This window comes from Emydura macquarii, unplaced genomic scaffold (genome assembly GCF_026122565.2).
Source record: "Emydura macquarii macquarii isolate MOO-44397 ecotype Brisbane River unplaced genomic scaffold, CSIRO-AGI_Emac_v2 contig_2897, whole genome shotgun sequence".
NCBI lineage: Eukaryota > Metazoa > Chordata > Testudines > Chelidae > Emydura > Emydura macquarii.
The window spans coordinates 22,362,690-22,382,926 of NW_027133034.1; the positions used below are offsets into that span (position 1 = coordinate 22,362,690).

General features: G+C 41.4%; 1 protein-coding gene across 1 annotated transcript; it reads right to left on the reverse strand.

The window, feature by feature from the left end:
• Nucleotides 1–12,182: 12,182 nt before the first annotated feature.
• On the reverse strand, nt 12,183–18,816 carry ZNF475 (zinc finger protein 475). The gene is made up of 3 exons (XM_067568652.1): nt 18,790–18,816; nt 17,860–18,040; nt 12,183–12,343 (listed from the first exon to the last, which is right to left on the reverse strand). Exons 1-3 carry the CDS (start codon nt 18,814–18,816, stop codon nt 12,192–12,194), a joined length of 360 nt encoding a protein of 119 aa, XP_067424753.1. The 3' UTR covers nt 12,183–12,191.
• Between the last annotated feature and the right edge of the window lie 1,421 nt (nt 18,817–20,237).

Below are 20,237 nucleotides of genomic sequence, written 5' to 3' on the forward strand. Positions count from 1 at the left end.
AAAATTTAAAACAACCTAAACTTTACATATGATAAATAGTGGAAATGAATTAAACACCTGCCTCACTCCACAAAATGGCCAAAGGAAGATGTGCCCACTTTATAACTTTTAGCCTAGCGGTTAGTGCATGCACCTCGGGTGTGGGAGACTGAGGTTCAATTCTCCCCTCAGGAGAATTTCAAACCACTACACTATGGGATATTTTAATGGAAGGTTCCCCTAGGCTCTCCTGTTGAAGCTTTTCCACTGGGATTGTGGGATTTTAACTCATAGTTTGGGGTCTATAGTTTGGAAAATTGAGATTACAATTTCTCCCTGCAGATTCCCATTCACTACCTCTTTCACTATTCATCCACTGTGGAACAGCTTCAACAACAGAGACTGAGGTTGTCCCATAGCCAAGTGGTTAGAACATTCTTACAACAGGTGCAACACCTCTGTTCAAATCTTTTCTCTCCCTCTGGTAGAGAAGGGGGAAGCTGGGTATCCCATATCCCAGGCAAGTGCTGTAACAACTACTTGTCTGACAGTTACAAGATGAGTAGCAGGGGCTCCTCCTGTAGTTAGATTTTGAATGAGACCTGATCCAGAAGGTGGCCTCTGAGCACACCTACGAGATTGGACCCTGCATGCAACTTAGGTAGATGAGCGCTGGTTTTCCTTCAGTTTGTGAATCAATCTTGGGCTTATGCGGGAGACAGGCATTTGGATGCCTAAAGGGAGGCAGCAGTGCACATGTCCAGAGGCAGAAAGATAGAAGCCTTGGGAACTTTTACCTTGAAAACTTAGTCACCAAGTGTGCTTAGGCACCTACAGAGTTCATCGGGAATCTTGTGGATCACAATGGAGCCAAAACTGGGATTTTGGTGCCTAAGTCCAAGACTTAGGCTCCTAAATATCTTTGTGGATCTGGCCCTTAGATACTACTGAGATGAGTGCAATCAGGGCTTCTGGTTCTTAGAAGGAGTAATCAAAAGGTGCAATTTTTTATCATGGGAGCCTAAACCCCTGTTCAAGTAATCATGTAGAAGCACAAATGCCAATTCTATATACTAAAGAATCTATTTAGGGCCCAAACTTGCAATGCTTTGCACTCGTGTAGGACCCCGCATCCACGGAGAAACACAATGATTTTAGTGGGACACTTGGTGGGTACAGGGGTTTACCTGCATGCAACTCATTGAAGGATCAGGGCATTAAGTGCTAAAATGTGGGATTTCAACTTGTAGTTCAGATTCTATAGTTTGGAAAATTAAGATTACAATTTCTCCTTGCAGGTTCCCATCCAAACAAGCAACAGAGCTTTGTATTACAAGGAAGCAGGGGCCAGTGCTTGGAGGACAGGATTGGGCATTAGGTGAATTGGGTTGTATTGCTGTCTCTGGTATTGACTTGCCATGACCTATAGCATGTCAATTCACTTTTCTAGGCCTCAGTTTCCCTAACTTTAAAATAGAATGAATAAGACTTGCCTGGCAGGGACTATAAGCCTAATGTATGGTTGTAAAGCACTTTGAGAGCTGTGAACATAAGGTACTAGAGAAGTATTGTTATTACAGACTGTCAGATCTCTTAACAGTACTTTCACAATTCCAGAGGCTCCCCAGTACTCTTGGTTCTTAATTTCACCCTCGGGGACTCTCCAGTTACTTCAGTACCCAGAAGCCTGGAAGAAACCTTCATGTTCATTAGGCTCACTTTCTCTCTCTATTTCCCTAAGCACAAAAATATACAGAACTTCAGCTCTGCTAAAATTGCCTTCCCTAAATATATCCTGTGTTACATACTTACTCCTTTCTCTTTGGACTCTCCATCTGAGTGGTTAAAAAAAAAATCCAACCCCCATCTCAAATATTTCCACTCATCTTTAAACAAATGATAATACTAAAAATAATTAGTGATCAGTTGACTAATCAGGAGACCTAACCCACAATCAAACTGAGCTTTTGAAGAATGGTTGATTAATTAAGGACAGAACAAACCTTTTGAAATCTTATCTGGATGAGAATATTTACTTTAAGCAGGTCAAATGTAAAACCCATTAACAGCAGTATTTCAAGACAAAACTCTGATCAGAGCTAACTCTGTTAGCTTTCAAAAGGCCATTTAATAAAGAAATACCGTGGGATGTGTTCCCAGACACACTGTACTCTGCAATTGAAAGAAACTCTGTTCCAATTTTGGTTAATAATACAATATTTGGTAAGTCCCAAAAATATGCATACGGCACGAAGGATCCAGTGATGGAAGTAATGCCAGACCTTAACACATGGAATTTGCATTATTTTAGTGAATAAAATTGCCTTCAGTGTTCAGACTTTTATTTTCCATGTGAGAGGTAGAGCCACACATGACTAGAATTATATTTTTCTTAAATCTTCTTAATATTGTTGGATGACATGAGCTCGATGATTTCAAAGTACGACAAGTGCCTATATTGCCACCTGCTGGGCTTTGTTGATTCATCAAGGATCAAATCATTGTACCCTGTGACAGGAGAATTGCTAATATAGTTTCTATGTTTAAGAAAGGGGAAAAAAGTGAACTGGGTAACTACAGGCCTGTTAGTTTGACTTCGGTAGTATGCAAGGTCTTGGAACAAATTTTGAAAGAGAAAGTAGTTAAAGATGTAGATGTGAATGGTAATTGGCATAAAATACAACATGATTTTACAAAAGGTAAGTTGTGCCAAACCAACCTGATCTCCTTCTCTGAGAAGAGAATTGATTTTTTTAGACAAAGCAAATGCAGTCGATCTAATCTACCTGGATTTCAGTAAGGCATTTGATAGAGTTTCATATGGGAAATTATCAGTTACATTGGAGAAGATAGGGATTAATATGAGAATTGTAAGGTGGCTAAGGAACTGGTTAAAGGGGTGACTATAACGGGTCACACTGAAAGGTGAACTGTCAGGCTGGAGGGAAGTTACTAGTGGAGTTCCTCAGGAATTGGTTTTGGGACCAATCATTTAACATTTTTATTACTCATAAAAAGTGGGAGTGTGCTAATAAAATTTGCAGATGTCATGAAGTTAGGAGGTATTGCCAATATGGAGGAGTTTCATACAAGAAGATCTAGATGACCTTGTAAACTGGAATAATAGAAATGGAATGAAATTTTAATAGTGCAAAGTGCAAGGTCATGCATTTAGGGACTAACAACAAGAATTTTTGCTATAAGCTTAGGACTTATCTTTTGGAAGCAACAAAGGAGGAAAAAGACCTGGGTGTACTGGTTGATCATAGGATGACTTTGAGCCATCACTGTGATGTGGCTGTGAGAAAGGCTAATGCAGTCAGAGGATGCATCAGGCAAGGTATTTCTAGTAGAGACAGGGAAGTGTTAGTACCATTATACAAGGCACTGGTGAGACCTTATCTAGAATACTGTGTGCAATTCTGTTCTCCCATGTTTAAGAAAGATTAATTCAAACAGGAACAGGTACAGAGAAGGGCTACTAAGATGATCTGAGGAATGGAAAACCTGTCTTATGAGAAGAGACTCAAAGAGCTTGGCTTGTTTAGCCTAACCAAAAGAAGTCTGAGGGGAGATATGATTATTCTCTATAAATACATCAGCGGGATAAATACCAGGGAAGGAGAGGAGTTGTTTAAGTTAAGCACCAATGAGGACACAAGAACAATGGCTAAAAACTGGCCATCAACAAGTTTAGGCTTGAAATTAGACAAAAGTGTCTAACCATCAGAGGAGTGAAGTTCTGGAACAGACTTCCAAGGGGAGCAGTGGGAGCAAAACACCTAACTGGTTTCAAGACTGAGCTTAGTAAGTTTATGCAGGGGATGGTATGATGGCACTGCCTACACTGGCATGTGGCCCATCGGCGTCTGCCAGTAGTAAAACATCCCCAATGGCCAGAGATGGGGCCCTAGATGGGGAGGGCTCTGAGTTACTACAGAGAATTCTTTCCCAGGTATCTGCCTGGCGAGTCTTGCCCACAAGATCAGGGTCTACCTGATCGCCATATTTGGGGTCAAGAAGGAATTTTCCTTTGGGTCAGACTGGCCGAGACCGAGAAGAGGTTTTGCCTTTCTCTGCATCATGGGGCATGGGTCACTTGCAGGTTTAAACTAGTGGAAATGGTGAATTCTTTGTAACTTGAAGTCTTTAAACCATGATTTGAGTTTTAAACCATGATTTCAGTAACTCAGCTAGAGATTAGGGATCTATTTCAGGAGTGGGTGAAGTTCTGTGGCCTGCAACGTGCAAGAGGTCAGACTAGATGATCACGATGGTCCCTTCTGACCTTAAAGCAGTGGTCTGAAAACTTTTAGTGTCAGCGCCCCCCCCTTCACCAGTCTGCGCTCCCTGGGGAGCTGGGGGCCAGAACTATGGCCTGGGCCAAGAACAGGCCCAGGTTCACAACCAGGAGCAGGATAATGGGAGGGGCTAGGGCCAGCTAGAGGCCCGGTCCACGGTCGGGAGTGGGAATGGGGCTGGGAGCTGGACGCCCAGGCCCAGCTGAGCTGGGGGCAAAACAGGGCTGGGTGGCACTCCCTCCCCTCCCCACAAGGGGCCTGTGGCACCCCAAACATTCTTCTGCACTCCCCTAAAGGGGTGCGCCCCACAGTTTGAGAACCACTCCCTTAAAGTCTATGAGTAAAACCAACTGCTGCTTTCTCAAATGCATGCTGGTGTTTTTTTAAATAGCACTTGCACTTGTCAGCTGGTCAACCATTTGGTTTCTGTCTGGCTGGATCTACAGTGCTGGGTAAGAAGTAGAAACCTCAGTGTTAATTAATCCAGCAGATTGCTTAAGTATTTTAAACTTAAATCCCAAACATTTAACCCCTTCTTCATTAAATTCATTTACTTGAAAATGTGCTTTTCATTGAGATTTAAGAGAAATCATTTTCTAGAGGAGTATTATTAGCAACATGCCTTGGTAAAAAGCTCAAGATCAGACAAAATACAGCTGAGAGGTCACTGAAAAGTGCTGTTTTCCTGCTCCATTGTAATATTCATTACTGCAAGAGAAGGCATAATGATGAATATTTTGATTTCCTCTGAAGTAACTCAGGCCTTGTCTACACTGGGCTTTTTAGCCACTGGTGTAGCTACACCAGTGCAAAGTCATATAGTAGATGTGCTACACTGGGGTAAATCATGATGCCAGGATGCCTACTACTGCATGGGTCCTGGAGACAGGGAGTCGTAACCCAGGACTGTGGGTCTCTGGTGGTGAACTGTGCAGCAGCACCAGCTACCAACTGGGAGCTTCAGAGAGCACACTGATCCTCTGTGAACCTCTGTGAAGCGCCCCATGTCTAGTCCAGTTACGTGAGCAGCATGATGGAAAGAGTTTTGTCTTTAATGATGAAACTTTACCACGAAAAAACAATATCCCAGACTGTGGAATAACATTAATTTTAAAATATAGATAATGACTTAATTGAAGTGCATACAGTACATACTTGTCAGCATATGATTGATCTTCTAGTCATCATGGGTCCAATCCTGCACCCATTGAAGTAAACAGCAATACTGCAAGTGACTTCATTGGGTGCAGAACCAAATTCTATGTTTGCAAAAATCACAATTGACATTAGTGCCTCTTATAGACATGCACAATAATGGTTCAGGATTAGGCCAAAGCCTGTAGGAAGTATAATTTCTACATAGTGCCTGGTTTATTTCTGGTCTATGAGGTATAGAGCAAGTTTACAGTGAAACTATCTAACATTGTATAACACACTTTTGGACTCTTTCCATCACTTACATAAGGTGTTTCTTCAAGGATTATCAGAGCGGAATTGTTTGTGTACAAAATAAAAAGACAAAAGAAAGCTCCAAGCATGTCTATAAAGTTTAGTTACAAATACATGATTTAGCAACTTTCTATATATAAAAATTTACAATAATTTTTGCAGATAAAATATTTAATAGCCAAAAGTTTTAAAATGAAATAGTTTTGCAAAATGTTTATGTATATACAATAGTGTTTTTTTCCACCTAAATGAACAAAATCAATTATTGGACTTCCACATTTTCTCCTTTATAGGCTTTTGCCATAAACATTCATTCATTAAGAGAGTTGAGTAGATAGTGAAGGCGTCACACTCTAGATTGTTTTAATCATTTCCAAAATGCCACTACCATTTGAGAGAATTAGAGATCTTTTGCAGATAAAGGTCTCATGGTTATTAATATAATGTGTCACTCTCAACTATTTTACACATATTATTCATTTCCAATTGAATTTTTTTTTCCGGTTTGACCAGTCTTGCAGTCCTTACCCAGGTTCTACTAATTCTGCAGGGAATGGAAATTTTGCCAGAGTAAGGACTTTGGGATTGCCTTTCTGGAGTCAAGACTTTCAGTGCCTTCAATTAACACTAGGCTCAGGCTCTTGGTCTATGTTTCAGGGGGCTGGACAGGAGACTTTAAGCCACCTTTGTGCCCTCCTAATCCTGTTCTATTCTAGGGGGACTGGAGAGGCCCAATTACAGAAGCATCCCTGTGCTGTCCTACGGGCCACAATGCTGCCTGGAATCCCCAAAGCACTAAGTGCTACAGCCCCACCACTAGCCTGCTCCCCAGCCTCCGCTCTGGCACACTCCCTAAGCTAGGGATTTGCAAGAGGTTTGAGATGGCAGCTTCCATAGTGCCTGCAAAAAAGTGCCAGGCGTTCCATGAAATCCACTCAGACCTTCACAGTTGCCATTGATTTTACATGGAAGGTGCTCAGATACTCTGGTGGCGGGTGGCAGTTTAAACCCCTAAGAGAGGCAGATGGGTAAAACGTAAAGATCACCCTTCTTCACTCCAGAGCAAAACACCGCAGCACCCAAGTACCTCATACACGAATAGCAGTGAACTCCCTGTCTCAAACACTGATGAGAGGAGAGTATCCTGCAGTGCCCAGTGATGGTGGTTGGGCTGTGCCTCCCTCCCCCACTTGCAGGTAAATTACTTTTCAGGTTTAACATCCTCAATTTTTAAGCCCTGATTGGAACTCTCAAGATTCCTACCTGTAGCCTGTGGAGGGGGGCAGATGTAGGTTAACTCACATGGCTTATCTAGTCCTAGTCTGGGAGTGGGAGAGGACAGTCTAGAGGAGCCAAGGGTAGGCTGAGCACAATAACCTCCCTTCAGACCGGGCAGAGCCATCACTCCCTCTCACTAAGTTTTCCTGTTTCCTTTGTGGCAGATTGCTCTTTTCCCCTGCATAAATTAGCCTGCAGCCCCTTGGGGTTTCACAGTTTGCATGGCTCCTAAGGACATGGGTATGTTGTGCTGAATTAAGCCCACTCGCCATTAAAACATAAAGAACTCGGAACTTTTTTGTTACCTACTATAAAACTGCCATTTTAAACGACACTGTATGACAAAGCTATTTACACCACTTAACCTAGCCTAAGTTTTAAGAACCTGGTCCAAAGTGCACTTCCACTATCCATGAGAAAGACACCCATTGACTTCAATGGGATTTGGATCAAACCCTAAAACCACAGGCTGCTACTTTCCCCATCCATTGCAACCATGGAGGAGGCATCCACAATCAAGTGACAAAATGCTGATAAGTAGACTGGCCAGCACTACCTACCATGGTGTTGGGGTGTGTGTGTTTTGCCTCATCCTACACCATACCGGTAAGCACTAGAAGGTCTGTACTAGGGGCTTTATCCTGCTCATTGAAGTCAATGGCAAAACTCCCATTGACTTCAATAGCTCAGGATCAGACCTTAGAAGAGACTTTGCAGCACAAGCCACTCTCTAACATCCAGAAGACATGAGACCCTATGTCTTCCCCAGGCCTACTGCCTCCTTCTGCATTATTTGAACCCCGCTCCTTATGTTCTCCTGGCCCTCAAGACCCATCATTGAGCCCCTAATAAGCATTATGAAATAGGAATATTTTCATGTCAATTTAGAATTACCCACCTGAGTATTGCACAATACACCTGGTACAGGGAGCAAAATAAACCTCTAGCCTTGCCCTGTGTGTAAATGTGACCACTTCAAAGTGCCAGCACAAGACAGGAGGATGTGTGTTATATGGGGTAGCACGAGAGATGTTTTTTGCGTCCAACATTTCAAAGAATGCTATTGTGTCCCAGAGCAGTGTCAGAGTCAAAGAGCACCTGTGAAAGGGTTAAACATGTGAAGGAAGTAATATAAACTAACAATTGCAGCAGAGAGCACTTTCTTATTTTACCTTACTCTAAAGCGTTTTATTAAGTAGTCAGGGTGTTACCTGCACACTAGGGCACCCCGCCTTTACTCCAATACGTAGAGCTCAAGGTATAACCTGGTTAAGGCACTCCCACCATTTCCCAATCTGCAGGGCTCAGGAGGAAAGGCACTTACCCTTGCCCAATTCACACTCTAGGACTCAGGGTCATCTATTCCCAGTCTGTAGGGTTCCAGGTGTAACCTGGTTATTTGAAGTACCCAGCCTTTCCCAATTCATAAGGCTCCGGGTGTAATTCTCTGCAGGTTTGCAGGATCTTTTACCAGTGAAGGAGCCTTACACAGTAATATCCTTATTCTCTATTTATTAACAATTACCAAAACAGAATACACACACTAGGCATACAATGCTCACCACTCCCAATAAGGCAGACAAACTTCTCCTGGTGGTCCATCAGGATTAGATCATCTGGAGACTCCAATTTCTGCACGGTATGGTTGGCAGGGTGTTGAGGTCTGGCTGCTCTGATATTCTTGGGCTGTGTCCTGGAGTTAGGTTCCAAAGCACTTCCTTTTGGACCTCAGTTTATATAGTTAAAACTTGGGTCCTGCTTAGCTGTACCTTAACCAATCATTTTAAACTAAAGTACTACAAAACACCAATCCTAGCCCATTATGAAACAGTCCTTTGACCAATCATATCCCACCATCTTAATTGGTTTAAATAGTGCACACTTAGCTATACAACAGACAGAAACAATCAAAGAACCAGACAAAAGTTGTTCAGATAAACAATAGAGAATTGAGTACTATAAAGACAAAACAATAAGAAGTGTAGATTTTACAATCCCACCTGTTGATAAGTGATTTCTTTCCAGACAGAATGCTATCGAACAAAGTTTTCTTTAAGCATCTTATGATTTGTTTCTTTATCTGGTAGGTACTATTAGGACAGTATCACCTTCTTAACAGCCCATTATTACATTGTCTTGAAGTAATTTCAGGAATGTGAAGATGTAACCACCTGCTACTTAAGTTATGGTTGCTATCTCTCATAATATGGCTACTACTGCTTAGCCCAAGAATAAGGCCTCAGACCTTACAAGGGAGGTTACTGTGAAATGCATGACAAGATCCAAAACATGTTGTTAAGCAATCACATGAACTTCCTGAACTACTGAAAGAAACTGGATCACCTGTAAGTTTTCACCTTCAGTTTTAATGCCATTAAGCTGGTAGCATGTATCATGTGACAAATGTGACTATTCCTATTCCAACTTATTGTTGCATTTATAAACATCACGAGTAAGGAACTGGATGTCTTTCTGTACTCTGAAATGACATACAGGCATCAGTTTCTTTTTCTTTTTTTCAAGCTATCAGGCTGGACAATTTGCCATGTAAGAAAAACAAGAAATAATATGATTGTTCAGCTATTAAGGGAACACCCCGGCCCTAGCCCCAACTCCAGCACAAAGTTAATTCAAACTGGGACAGATATCAGCATTCTTTCAATAGCACCTCAGCATCCCTTTCATCTCCACAAGCGGAATTTTATTTTCTCTAGTTATATATTTCTGAAATCAGTGGGCCAGTTCTTGCACTGCAGTGCAAAGCTCCATATGCCCAACAGATTCAGACCCTTAAGGATCTCCACTGCATTGTACAGAATTCTTGGGTGGCATTGGAACTATTCCACATCCCATCTATTTGCTGGGACTGGCGGAGGGAGTGTAGCCAGGGGAAAGTGGGCCTGGCCAAGATGTGCCCGTGCCCTAGCCATCTGTAGCTGCTAGATCCATCCCTAGAGGCTGTTGGCAGTCAGCATAGATTACAGCAGCCTGAAGGCTACTCTGTTTTACTCTGGGGACTGGCCCAGTGCAAAATGGCATTAGGAATGGAGGAATTGGCAAAGATGGTTTAAAATATCTTTATGGGCCCCCTTCTCAGTTGTGGTAAGCAATGCTTTGCTGCAGCTGTGGAATCGGGCCACCAAGCTTCATTCCAGAGCAATTTGAAGAGCAGAAATGGTTTAAAAGGGATCAAGTACCCTTAAAGTAATTAATTCATTTGCTGACTCTGACAACTAAATATGAGGTAGAATCACAGATGGACTGTCAATAGGATTTCTGCTCCTTACTGTCTAATTCACTTTGCAAATGGGACTTCTGAGCCTAAGTGACATGCGATTTTGAAAATTTTCCTCGTAATGGCTGGCAGCAGCTTCATGCAAAGCTCTCCCTACATCCATCTACTCATCTCCCTCAAACTGTGTATCCCAGGAGCAGGTCTGGTCTGTTTGGAGGGCTGTGCACAAGTATTTGTACGGACCATACCTTTGAACCCCCGAGCCTTACTCAAAATTCCCCTCTACAAGGTTCCTGTCACACAGGCCTGAACAGTGATCGCGTTGCAGGCTTTTGGGAGAGTCGGATTAGGGCTGGCAAACTTCTGCTTTATGCTCCTGCAGCTGTGTGTGGGCTTTCTGGCAGGAGCTTGCCAGGCCTGCCAAACTTTGGCCACGAGTTCGAAAGCTGTTGCCCTAATGAAATGGAAAGCTAGCCTTTAGTTAGTGCTTCACAGTACAAAGTGAAGTAGCTCCTGTTAATATTGCTGCGCTTTATATGCTTATGTTTGTAAGATTGAAAATGGTGAAGGGAGTTGGTAGTCTGGCAGTGCAGTGGCAGCACAATGTTTATCACACAAAGGACCTGAGATCAAAGTCTGAGCAGTTGAACCAGCAGGACTGGAGCACTATGGAGGTATCCTACACCTGGACTCTGGGTGGGGAGCAGGCACTCCACATCATATTACTCTCTAACGTGATCCCTCTGGCAGATTGAAAAAGCAGTGCCACCAGCTAGTTCCAGGACTAGGCCTCTTCAACCAGCACTAACATGTGGGCTAGCTGAGGGGAAGTAGAATAAAAAGGCATGGATGGGGAAGAGACAGTACCCCAGAAACTGGGAGCATTTGACAGGATCATGGGTGGGGAATGCAATGGATTTTATGACCATTTTGGTCGTGGGTTTTGTGTGTGTGTGAATTGAGTGCTTGTGAAAGATATTAGATTATCAGTGCTGGAGATTACAATGCTCTGTTTATCCATACATGAGCTACAGCATAGGCAGTAGCATGGCAGGTTTCTTTATGCAATCCCAGCAATCTGCCTCAAAACTGACCCTGGGGAGGGTAGCTCAATCTCCAGCCTTTGTCACTGGATTCTCTGTGGAGACTGTCAGCAAGGATACTAATCTGTGCCAGTTGCTGTGGTGACTTTTATGTCAACAGTTGTCCAGTGGGCTCAGCATTGACACCATCAGCTCATTTCACAATTTAATTCCTTTTCAGCAGCACTAAGCTGTGATCTGTCTATCATTTTCCATATTTATTTGGCATTCACCTTTCAACTTCCTTTCAGAAAAGGAAACAGGAAACAAGAAAGCAAAGCGTTTAACTGTCTTTGCTTTTTAGTATTGTTTACTGTTCGTTGGCTACTTGTCACTTTTTCTTTTCACACATTCAGATTACTTATACTGGATCCCAATTCAATCCCATGTTTCTGCTGGCCCCCACATAATATCTTAAAGATATGAAAAATGTTTTCCTGTACTTTAAAGAAACAAAGGAAGTCCATTTAGTTTGCTATGACTGTGCTGATAGCAGCTAAAAACATAACTGGGCAAAGGTTATAAAAAGTCAGACCACAAGTGAAAATATTACTGATCCTCATGCAAGGCTCAGAACATGCTAAGAGAACAAGTGTCCTCTTTTAAACAAAGTCGTTGTTTTAAAAACTGTGAGAGCCTGTGCTGCACTTCTCAGAGCACAACTATGTCTTCCATTCTTAGAATGACATGCTAAACATCACCTACATTATAGGGGCTACTGTTAATTTTACATAGGAGATGATCTGAACATATTTCCACATCACTGCAATTTTGCAGAGCCCCTGAACAATGTCTTTTACTTCCAAACAGGATTTTATTCCTTCAATGCTTTGGCTGAAAGATGTGTGTTGGGAGGTGGGGGGTGCTTTACTTTGCTGGTTTCGGTTTACAGGACCGCTGGTGGACAATCAGTCTGTCTGGCAGGAAAGTACGCCCACAAATATCACATGGAACTAACTGGCTCTGGGCACTGTTCCAGGCAGCCTCATTGAGAGCATCAAGATCATAGAAACCTTTGGCTGGAAAATTAAACAAAAGCAAGTATCAGTTTTCATTCTGCAGAACCATATTCAGCTCTTTATGGAAAATATTTTCAGGAAATACCTGTTGACTGAGCCTTTCAGTTTTAACCAAATCATATTGCTTTTGCAAAAAAAGGCCCTACTTATAGTCCCAAGGGTTGCATAAAGTTAACTACAAACTCAATCATTCTGTATTGTATTAAAGCAAGGAGAAAATATTGCACTACATGTTATGATATGCATTCTTAACTAATTATTAACATCTTTGCATACATATTATCGGCAAATTTCATTTTCTTGGCCTTATTTCAAGTTCTGCTTAATGAGTCAGTATTATCTGACCAAGGAGATGGACGAAAAGATATATTCAGTATGTTCCATCTGTGCTATTCTGAAAGGGCCCAATTCATCCCCAGTTTAAGTCAATAGGAGTATTACCATTGACTTGAATAGGAGAGAGATTAGCCCATAAACTCTTACGGATAAATCCTGCAGTTTTTACTCAGGCAAAACTCCCATTGAGGTGATTGAGACTGATTCTTCAGTCCTTACCTAAACACGTCTTGAATTTTGTTCAACTTTTACTCCCAGTTATTCCAGTGGGAGTTTGCCTGCATTAAGAGTTTAGAATCAGGCTCTAAAGAGCTAGCTAGAGTGTATTTCAGCTACTTAATTTGTATAATAAAATATTGTTTTCTTTCACCTTAAAATTAATTATTGTTTTAAACACATTTGCAAGCTGAACAACTAGGTTGTTTAACAACTGCTTTAGTCTCAGCAACTGCATCTAGATCCCATTTGAAGGGCATGAGGAAAAAAAAATTATATGGCTTGCTTTGAAACGTATGAGTTTCAATCTTATCGGAAGGTATGATGCTTTTGATGGTGGCTAGAAGGGATTAAATAAATTTTGTCTTCAAACTGCAAGCACCAGTCTATCTGAAAAAGGACCCAGGCATTTAAAAAATATTCCATGGTTTCTGTCACTGGCACAGTATGGATCTCTTCATTAAGGGCCCATGCAGTTTTAATATGATTCATATCCAAGAGTTCACATAACCGCAATAAGCCTTAGATCTCTTAATATGCCTGTTCCTAATGTTCTTTTCATTTGATGAGCAACCGACTGGTGTTTCTTTCTTTGGCTGAGGCAAATACCCTTTTCATTTGCAGGAAATGAATGTGTATTTTCTGTACTTTGGAAAGTTTATTGAATAAAAGGAGAGAGAAAGAAAAGGAAAGGAGGTGATTTTCTCCCTACAGGCATATGTTGCATTCAGCAAACAAAAAAACTGCAATCAATCCAGTGATTCTCTCCGGTCACAATTTTTTTTTTAATTATGTAAATTCTAAAAAGTTCTATGTAAACAGATCACATTTCTGTACCTCTTTTGCTTTAGAACACTGTGTGTTCCATTCACGGAGAAGGCTATTCCCCTTTTATAAAACCATGAGACGTGTGTGTATGTGGTTTGGGGGTGGTTAGCATTTCTTGAATGATTGGAATCGTCTTAGGAAAAAAGAGCAAATGGAAGATTATTATCTGGGGACAAGAGAGTGGGGAGCACACAGTGTTTGCTCAAAGATGGTACTAATCAGACTATCAGCAGCAGTCATTTAGGACCATATTGTGGAAGCTGTCAGGTGCCTCCTTGGGTAGGTAATCAGCGCCTTGTTTGACTCCACAGGAGTAAGGCAATGTACAGATTCATAGCTAGGAGCCTTCCGCTGTGCTGCTTGCTCTCTTTAAGAGTAGATACCTTCCTTTCCTCCCTCTTCCCCCAAAATAGCTAGTGGCTATGAACAGTGCTATTCCACAAAAGCTTAAATTATCCCTTTTTTTGTCAGATCTAATCCTCTACCTTTTTCTCTCATTTTTACTCCCAGTATGTAGTAATAAAAGTGATGATCGTAAAAAGAGCTAATGAAATGAAAATGCCTTCTTAGAGTACATCTTCCCTGCAGAATTAACTCGGGTCATCAGCACTCATCTTAGCCTGGCCTGGATGAGAGAGCAGCCATATTGCAAAACCATACTTGAATTACTGTGTCCTCGCTGTTGCTGCACTCACCTGTATCTGTTGCTGAGACTCCTGGGGGCATATCCCATGGTTCTTTGTGCTGTAGTCAGCTGAGCCACGTTACAGGGGAAATTGTGGGAAGGCACTGGAGGGCTATCAGCACTTGAGTGAGTTAGTCTGCATCCTCACTGCAGCCCAATTGAAAACAGAACCCGGGCTGTAACCCACACCCCAGGCCTACCGACAGACCCAGTCTGAAAGCATCACTAAACATGAGAAAGAGGGTTTTGTGTATGGACAGTGCGGAGGTACCAGGCAATACTCAAATACCAGCCTGAGCTAACTCTAATGTGAAGACATACCCACAGTAAATATAAGGGTTCAATCCTGCAAGGCACTAGGCACTGTCAATTCTCACTGATCTGGGCAGGCAAATGAGGAAAGTCAGCACCTTGCAGAACTGGACCCAAAATTACAATCAGTGAACGAGTCAGTGGAAATGAATGTTTATTTTATGTCACATACAGTATTTTCCTCTGTAGTTAGGCTTCCATATGTCACAGTGAGATGTGTATTTGCATTAAAGCTTTTAGGGTTTATAGGGAGTAGAAACGTCGTAACAACTGTCTCATTACATAAGGTATCATAATTATATATGTTAAGGGAGAGAAACTTGCTCTTCTGTGTGGTATATATAGTAGTTCCTTTTAAAATGTTGACATTTTCTAGTAGATACTACGTAGTTAGCACTGGTATTTTTACTAGGGTAGGGTTAAAACCCTGGTATTTCAGAAGCCGTTTTGTGATTGGCAAATGCTAGGTTTTTTTTAATGGTTAACATTATAGGTGTAAAATCTGGTCAAGGTATCAGTCCCCAAGTTGCTCTTCCCTGCGGATATTTTGTTCTAATGAATGCAAATCTCAATGTGACATTAAGCACCCCCGTATTCACACCCTACACACTATTGTAAAACTGTTTGGACAAAACATGCCTTGTGAGGTATCATTTGAAAACTAAGAACTGACTGATCATTCATATTCCTGTGTGATGTATGTACACAGGGGAAATTAAAAAGTTATGGATATATGCTAGAATTATGACCAAAGTGTGTTTAAACCAAGAATGTCATGGGGCAGTTGTTAAACAGGGTCTATCTTAAACAAATGTGTGTTTACTTCAATTTACATATAGGCAGTAAACAAGACCATCAAGACAGCAGGGGGAGGAGATGGCAGCAAGCAGAACAATTTGCATTTCAGCAGACACAAGAGGAGGAAGAAAGGCTGTGGATCTTCCTTCACCCTCAGACTCCATGTTGCCTTCCTCACAGCTTGAATAAACTTTACTTTGAGGGGTAACCCTCAGAAGAATCCATTTCAGAACTTTACTGGTCTATAAAGACAGTGGCGGAACCTCAAGTGATAAATAATTGAATCAACTGATTGTGCAAATATTACTGTATTATAAAAGTGTAATGACACAGTGGTGATAAAAAGCTGAAAGCTAATGACAGAGTGGTGATAAATATCATTGTGAAATGTTTGTATTGACACTATAAAAGGAAGTATGGAGCCTCATTGATATTACACCTTAAGGTCTATGGCCAAAACAGAGAGAAACAGGTGCCCTCCCAGAGAGAAGAGAAGGCACCTATTTACCTATCTCCTATGTAAATTAAGCATGGTGGAAGCAACATAATAGAAGCCTGTGATGGGGTGTGCTTCCCACACTTGCCCTGAAGGGCTTAATGTAGGCCAGATGGGCCAATTAACCTATTAAGCTTCAAACCAGGGGACATTTGGGTTGAGAGGAAAGCCCTAATCAAGGGAAGCTCATCTGTTCAGAAACAGATGGGGCTTCCACAAAGCCAGAGACCTAGTAGCAGAAAGGGAGGAGGGTTATAGTCACTTTCCCTGGGACAAGGGAGAGAAGGGGATTTAGACCCAAGAAGAAGAGTTTGTCTAGCAGACCCAGGACATACGGGTAATTAGAAGGGTGGAAAATGTGAGCCCGGGCTAGGCAAAGTAGGAAGTAGTTAAGGCAGGAAGGTTCATGGTAGTACAGACCTTAGCTGCTGGAGATAGGTCCCCTGGACTGGAACCCAGAGTGGATGGCAGGACTGGTTTCCCCTACTAGCCTCTGAATGAGTGGTACAATCTGGGCAGTGAACTTGAGTAGTGTCTGGGTCCATTTGTTCTAGCCACTGAGGGAGTGGCTCAGCCAGGGCAGTGGACATAAGGACTACCTGTGATGGTGTGGAGGACTGTGATAGTACCTTGGAGTGGAGGATCATTGTGGCTTGGCTGGAGGACTAAGCCACAAAGATGAGACGTAGCAACTCCTGAGGAGCAAGAGAGGAGCTTCAGGTTCAGAGAGTGAGATGATGGACAGAGGAACCGCAAGAAGAGGGTGTTGAGCCAAAAGAGTTAATCCCCAGAATGGCCAGGAGGAGGCGCTATCTAGCGGTGAGTAGAGCCCCCTGTGACAAAGCCCCATGTACTTACAGGTGGATGGGAAGCCCACAGGAAAGGAAAGCATAAGGTCATCCTGCCTCTACAAACAAAGTCACTGAACTTTGGAAAATATAAGGAAGAACAGAAGCCATCTTTGGTGTCCATCGCTTATTAGACACAAAGGACTAGAACTCTTAAAGTCTCTGGGAACAGAGTATAAGTCAGAAACCATCTTGAACAAAGCTTTTATCTTGCTAGATTAAGTTTTAGACTTTTAGATGCATGTTTTCACTTTTATTTGCTTGTAACCCTTTCTAACTTTATTCCTTTGACTTGGCATCACTTAACCTGTTTCTATTGTTTAATAAATCTGTTTTATTTTTAATATAAACCAACCGAGTCCTGTGTTTAACTGGAAGGTTGTTGTTACCCCCGTTACATTAATAAGCTGTCGTGTGCTTTTCTGTCTTTAGAGGAACAACTGAACCTTATTATTTATCTAATCTGTCCAGGAGAGGGCTGGACATTGCTTGTTGGCTAGCTGTGAGTGTTCCAGGCAGAGCTACAGCAGCAAAGCATTGTGAGGAACCCTGGGTTACAGGGCAAGTGGTGTCACAACCGCTCATTGGTCTGGATTGCACCCTGAACCCTATAACAGTTGAACTTGCATATTATTCTTGGATGAGCTCTCCTGCTTGAAAATGTGCTTTCCTATGGTACAGAAAGTAGCCAAAAATAATCCCAGTGAATAGTTTAGCTATGAAGCAGATTGCAAATGATTGGGTTTAGATTCAGAAGTTATTGACATATATGGGGCCATCACCCGAGAGGCACAGAGCACCCTTAACTGACATTGATTTGGCAAAAGAAAAAAAAAATAGAATGCTTAAAATAGAATAAACTCTATCATGTCGTGATTCATGTATCTGTTTCACCTGAATGAAGACAAAATTACATGTAAAATAATTAGCTCTCTTTAGAACTATTTTTTCTCCCACTTATGTCCGCCCATTTCCTCTTGTTTGGTCTGTAGCTTACCTCCTAAGGATCTGACTTCTGGCTTTTTAGGTTCAGGTCTTCGTAAATGTTTGGGTAGCATGTCATTCTCGTTATGCCATTTTTTCAGACACTGTGGTTCATGGATGCCAATGGATTTAGTTCCAAACTCACGGCCACATATGTAACAAACAACTGTGGGTGGCCGTCTAATCGCTGGTGGCTGCAAACAACAATTGCAGTAAAGAAGCATTACTGTTTTCAGAACTCATTTTAGACAGTAATGATTTTAATGTTTAAGGAACTGATCCAAAGCTCAAAAAAATCAATGGGAGTCTATTGACTTCAGTGTTTTGATTCAGCCTTAACCCCACAAAGGTCCCTCCCTTATTAAATGGCCACTTGAGCAGGAAGATGCTCCAGACTCTGGGCTGAAAATTCACAGATGTCACTTCCTTATTATTTGACTAGTTAGTTGTAATGCCTTCTACTCCTACCATCACAGTCATGCCCATGGCAATGAATCAACGTACTAAATACACAATTATAGTTTGTGTTTGGGATCAAGCAGAAAAAGAATAGTTTGACTCAGGAGAAAATAATTATTTAAAATAAGATACTTCCAATGATATTGTGGGGAAACACAAGAGTGTCATCACCAGAGCAAATAGCTTTCTCTTTACCAAGGTTTCCCTAGGAAAGAGAGAGAACCTTTTATCTCAAATCCACCACACTTTCATTCTGAAGTGACTTATAGTCATTATTGTTGGATAGATGCAAGGTGGGTGAGGTAATATCTCTTATTGGACCAACTTCTGTTGACGGAAGGCACAAGCTTTCAAACTACACAGAGCTGTAACATTGCAAAAAGTTACCATTGGATGGCTGTTTGGTGGCTTATGTGACAACAAATTAGTGATCTCAGCCCTGTGCCAACCACATCACAAAAGACATTCACATCACTAAACTCACTGCTGCAGTTGGCATGCGTTTTGTCATTCTCAGCAGAAAGGTTAAAGACTGAATAAGCACCTCTAACTAAGCCCTGGAAATTGTCCCTTCCAATCATGGCTGAAGCACCTGCGTGGGGGACTGTAGGGAAGTCTGATATAAGCTTTACTTGTTCTGTAGCCAGAAGTCTAGCAACTGGGCATTGTTCAGATGCTAAAAACTCACTTAAAAATACATGAAAGAAAAAATGGCTTCTTCTTGTAATTTTCAACAGCATGCAATTTTTTTTTTTTTTTTTTTTTTTAAAGAAAACTGAAGACGAGAGAGAAACATCAAAAATGAATTAAATCACCTTTGGGATGGAATGTTAAATCATCTTTGGGATGGAATGATGCTTTTCCTGAACCCCCACTACATGTTAGATTCTCCCTCATCTCCACCAATATTAACTAACTAAAATACAAAAAGTGAAAAAGAATTCTCATTGCTATTTGTAATAAGAGATCATTGCTAAACTATGGAATCTTTGTGACACTGAGTTTCTTTGGGATTTTTAAAGCCACTGGTATTTAACATTCATTTCTATTCCTCTTTAAACCATTCTGCCCAAATGTCACATCTGGGATGATCGCTATTTAAAATTTAATTATTTTTGGAAATCATCAGATGTCAATTCAAGGAATTTTACAATCCAGACTGCTCATAGGACAGTGACTGGCTGAACAGTCTGCTGTTCACTCTTTTGTTTTTCACTTTTAAAAAGAGCGATCACTTTAATGGCCAGTGTCATGAGGAAATGTGCCCTTATAAAAATACCTGACAAACTTTTTTGACTTTCTTCTTGGGAGTGTCCTTTTTTACAAGGTTATGACCATTGATTCATTCCAACTGAGAAATATGATGTAAATACGTCTTCATCACCATGAATACACTTATTAAATTCAAAGGCTATATATTTTCAACAATGAACAAAATATGTCATTTTCTTTTCCAAGCCTGTTTTGTAGGACATGGTGCTTATTTTAGTGGTACAATTTTGGTTTGTTATGGTGTGTTCAGTTTGACTAGGTCTCAAACTTCCCTTAAGAGCATAATAATTTTTCTTCTCGAATTGGAAGAGCCAAAAGTTCCCATTCATCGAATTATCTGACTAAATAGCAGTGGACCAGCATTCTGACCCGCACTGCTCACATGTGAACAGTGGAGCAGAGAAAGTTGTATAAAAGATTAATAGCAGAATCAGGCTCCTGCAAAGCAGACTTCTTTCACGCATCCCAACCTGTCGTAAGGACGTTAGCATAAGGGCTGGAAGTCAATAGTATGAATCTTATTAGTATCAGAAAGACTGTCTCTTTGTCACACCCTGTCATAATGACCTCAGTGCAGGGTTGGCCATATTGACAGGAATGGTGCAGAACAGAAGCCAGAACTGACCCCTAGGTATATCTAGTTAAGTGTGGTAACAAAAA

What these genes read in the sequence shown, in the direction of transcription:
- ZNF475 (XM_067568652.1), bottom strand. Translation starts at nt 18,816, where the DNA reads ATGACAAAACGCATGCCAACTGCAGCA. An exon ending in AACGCATGCCAACTGCAGCA is followed by an intron (nt 18,041 to 18,789) that starts GTGAGTTTAGTG and finishes TGTTGTTTGCAG; the next exon opens with CCACCAGCGATTAGACGGCC. An exon ending in AGAAGTCAGATCCTTAGGAG is followed by an intron (nt 12,344 to 17,859) that starts GTAAGCTACAGA and finishes TTAATTTTCCAG; the next exon opens with CCAAAGGTTTCTATGATCTT.